The 3,966-nt window shown below is 34.7% G+C and overlaps 1 protein-coding gene across 1 annotated transcript; it reads right to left on the bottom strand.

The window, feature by feature from the left end:
- Positions 1–692: 692 nt before the first annotated feature.
- LOC119611559 (probable ATP-dependent RNA helicase DDX43) lies at positions 693–3,574 on the bottom strand. The gene is made up of 5 exons (XM_037967198.1): positions 2,265–3,574; positions 1,816–2,206; positions 1,608–1,748; positions 1,450–1,550; positions 693–1,393 (listed from the first exon to the last, which is right to left on the bottom strand). The coding sequence occupies exons 1-5, from the start codon at positions 3,425–3,427 to the stop codon at positions 1,051–1,053; spliced, it is 2,139 nt and encodes a 712-aa protein (XP_037823126.1). The 5' UTR covers positions 3,428–3,574; the 3' UTR covers positions 693–1,050.
- Between the last annotated feature and the right edge of the window lie 392 nt (positions 3,575–3,966).

Here is a 3,966-nt window from a genome sequence, read left to right as displayed (position 1 = left end):
ATTCGCCGTATGAATGGAATAAACATTTTTCATTTTCATAAATTTGTTAAAACACAATTTAAATTAAATTTTTTTTTTAATAAAACATGATTTTTTTAATATTTTCTAAATGGAACACAATTTTGCAACATAAAATTTAATAAGTTTATGTACGAACGATATTTTAGTATTTTTTAAGGAAAATTCACTGCATGAATGGAATAAAAACACCTCATTTTCACAAATTTTGTTAAAACACAATTTAAATTTATTTTTTTAAATAAAAGTTATGATTTTTTTAATATTTTCTAGATGGAACACAATTTCGCAACATAAAAAAATTACCGCTTTTTATGCTTTCACTTGGGCTTGCCAGATGGTGAGAAAGTTTGTTTACATTTTGTGTGTATTGTGTGGTAACACTGTACTAGGTTACCGTTGCTAGAGGCATGTTTATATAGGGATGCCGGACAGTAACTTTAAAGTGTGATAAATTTATTCACAATACAGGCAGCACTATATTAAAATTACCGTTGTTGCATTTACATACAAGTACATAATTAGAAATATTTTCTAATTCAAAATACGATTTTTTTCTGGCTAAAATTGGTGATGGCGTTGTATAATCTTTATTACAGGCCAAATAATTCTTAGTTTATGAAACTAATTTTGTAAAGAACAATTCGGCTTCGTAATGAAAAATAAAAAAGCACTATGTTTTTTTCCTCACTTTATTAAGTTCATATTATTTCGAATAATAAAAAGTACATTAATAAAAGCATAAATGAAAAAAATAAATAGTTTAATTCAATTGTCGTCACGTTTGCAGAAAAAAAATTAAAATTCTTTGTTTTAAAACAGGCTTTTTGATTTTAAACGAAAATTTATACATAATAAAAAAAAAGATACTAAAAAAAGAAATTTTTAGAAAACATATTCATTAATGCATATAAGTTACTTATTCATACTGTATTATGCTTCAATTTATGAAATTCATAATTTAAGTATCATGTTTTGAACAAGACAAATAATTATAAAAAATACTTTTAAATAAACTTTACGGAGATTCATTTAGTAACGATCACGACGGCCGCCACCACCTCCTCCACCACGACCACCACTTCGTCCACCATAGCCTCCACCACCACTGCGTGGACCTCTTAAATTATTAAACTTGGACATTTCTTCATTTTTCCTCTCCTTCATTTTGGCAAAACGTTGAGCCATATCACGCAACTCCTCTGGCACATGCTGGTTAGCCTCTTCGAGTATGGATATTAGCTCTGGAGCCATACCCCAATCGGAACGTGTTATATAACTAATGGAAGTACCAGTGCGGCCAGCACGTCCGGTACGTCCCACACGATGTACGTACTCTTCAATATTACGTGGAAAGTCAAAATTTATAACATGTCTGAAATATACAAAATGATCAATTAAGATTAATGTTTCAATTAAAACAAAACTAACGTTATATCCTCAATATCAAGACCTCGTGATGCCACATCGGTAGCTATAAGTATTCTTACTTCTCCCGAAGTAATATCGGCAATTGCTTGTTCACGATCAGACTATAAAGTTAAGATATGAAAATATATTTTCAATTAGGGAACAAATCAAATTTATACCTGTTCACGAGAACCATGAATACATTGACACATGTAACCGTCTAAAGTCAGATCACTTGACAAATCATCAGCTCTAACTTTTTTGCCACAGAAGATTATAATTTTATCATCCGGTTTCATATTCTTGATAAATCTTTTAGCCTAAACATTTTCAAATTAAAGTCAAATTAAAGTAAATAAAACAACGAAATCAATTTTCCAAACTTACAGTGTAGAATTTATCTTCCTCTTCCATTATTTCTATAATCTGCTCCACCGTATGAGTGGCAGCCAAATCCAATGAACCCACACACACTTGTATGGGATTGTTCATGTAGCTCTGAGCTAAACGTCTTACACCAGCCGGCCAGGTGGCACTAGTCATAACCGTTTGACGATCCGGACGTATATCTAACAAAATCTTGCGAATTTGAGGTTCAAAACCCATATCCAACATACGATCGGCTTCATCTAGTACCAAATAGGTAATGGTAGCCACATCAATAACTTTAGCTTGTATAAGATCATTAAGCCGTCCAGGGGTACAGATAATGATCTCAGCGCCACTTTCAACGCAACCAATTTGATCACGGCGATTGCCACCACCATAAACACAAACGCTATTTTGAAATAAATTAAGTTAAGAAATTTTTGTTACAATTTTATATACAAACTTACGCTTTCATGCCTCTAAACTGATATTTATTGACCTCCTTTTCAATCTGCAACGCCAACTCTCGTGTAGGAGCCATTATTAAAACATTCGGTCCTCCCCGCTCTGATCTTGGTAAACTTTGATACTCTGTATGTATCATGGCAGGCAAGAGGAAAGCTAATGTTTTGCCCGTACCCGTCTGAGCAATGCCAATCAGATCCTCACCTTTCAAAAGTATAGGCCAAGCTTGCGCCTGTATAGGTGAGGGCTTTTGGAAATCTTGTTTACGAATTTCAGCCAATAGATCTGGATATGCTGCAAAACATTGTTCAAACTTCCACACTGGATTGGGTATCTTATCGCAAACATTATCCTCGGACTTGAAAACTCTAGCCACTGTTGTCCTGTTATTCTCCAAACGCATGCGCTGAACCTCATCGTTAGACAAGGCAGCCACTTCGGGTGATTCTTGATAGAAATTCTTGGTTAGAGGAGGGCACAAGGCCCAACGTTTTTTCCTAGCAACTTCAGCTTTTTCATTTAAAGACTTCCAGTCTATAATGCCACTACTATCAACATTGCTATCGTCTTCGTAGGTGGTGCCGCCGCCACCTCCGCCACTATAAAAATCATTATCGGGTTGGCGATAACTACCGCCGCCACCACCTCTACCATAAAAATCACTTTTATAAGAGTTTCCCCTATCACGGCCATAGCTATCACCTCCACTATTACCACCATAACTCCGACCGCCTCCGCCTCCACCACCGCTACGATTATCAGATTTTTCCATTTGCTCCTTAATATTACACAAAGCACTTTGTACATCACCATCACTGTTACCGGACACCGTTACAGTACCACTGCCTTTATCCAGATCTACCCGTACATTAAAATCCGTTTGCAGACGCTGAATATTCGATCCGCCTCTACCAATGATCATGCCAATACAATCATTACGCACATCAATGGTTTCTTTAAAGTCGTAATTGCGTCCGGCATTATTTCTTCCACCGCCATCACGACCACGATCTCTACGTTTATCGAAATCATCATTTCTTCTACCTTGACCCCAATGGCCATCTGATGGCGGGCTCCGACGCCCTCCACCACTACGATTTAAATCTTTTTCATAATGTGTTTGCACTGCACTACCACAGTTATCATCCTCTTCCCAGTCAGACATAGTTGTGGAATATTTATGGATTGTAGATCTTTTTGTACGCGTTCAAAGTTTAAGATTACGATCTCGTGTTTGTAAAAATTGCAATTGAAGCTAAAAACGGTAAATTTGCAAATTCCCCTAAACAAAAAAAAAATAATGTCTTTTGTTGTTGTAGTTGAGGTTGCCAATGAGTTATTTCATGTAATAACAAAATAAGGCGTTACCAGATGAGATGAATGGAAGAAATCAATCTTGCGGTATATGCAGAAAAGAATTTATAGAAATAGCGGTTTCTTGAATCGACCTGCAGAAAAAGTCAAAGTCGACTATTTTTTTAATATTAATTTCATTATTTTTAATAACCTCGCATATATAGGCCAAAACTAGTTTCAAATTTATACTCATGTTTATACTTATTATTATTTATTTATTTAATTTATTTGTACATAATATAAAGCCTAGTTTAATAATATTTTGAAGTGTGTTCAATATGTTAATGTAAGAGTTTATGTTATACATCGTCTGAAAGTCTTTCATAAGCCATTTCTATGATATATAAA

This window comes from Lucilia sericata, unplaced genomic scaffold, assembly GCF_015586225.1.
Source record: "Lucilia sericata isolate MDLA Ls3-8-SP2 unplaced genomic scaffold, ASM1558622v1 Contig001480F_arrow, whole genome shotgun sequence".
NCBI lineage: Eukaryota > Metazoa > Arthropoda > Insecta > Diptera > Calliphoridae > Lucilia > Lucilia sericata.
This window is presented reverse-complemented; position numbering and strand designations above follow the sequence as displayed.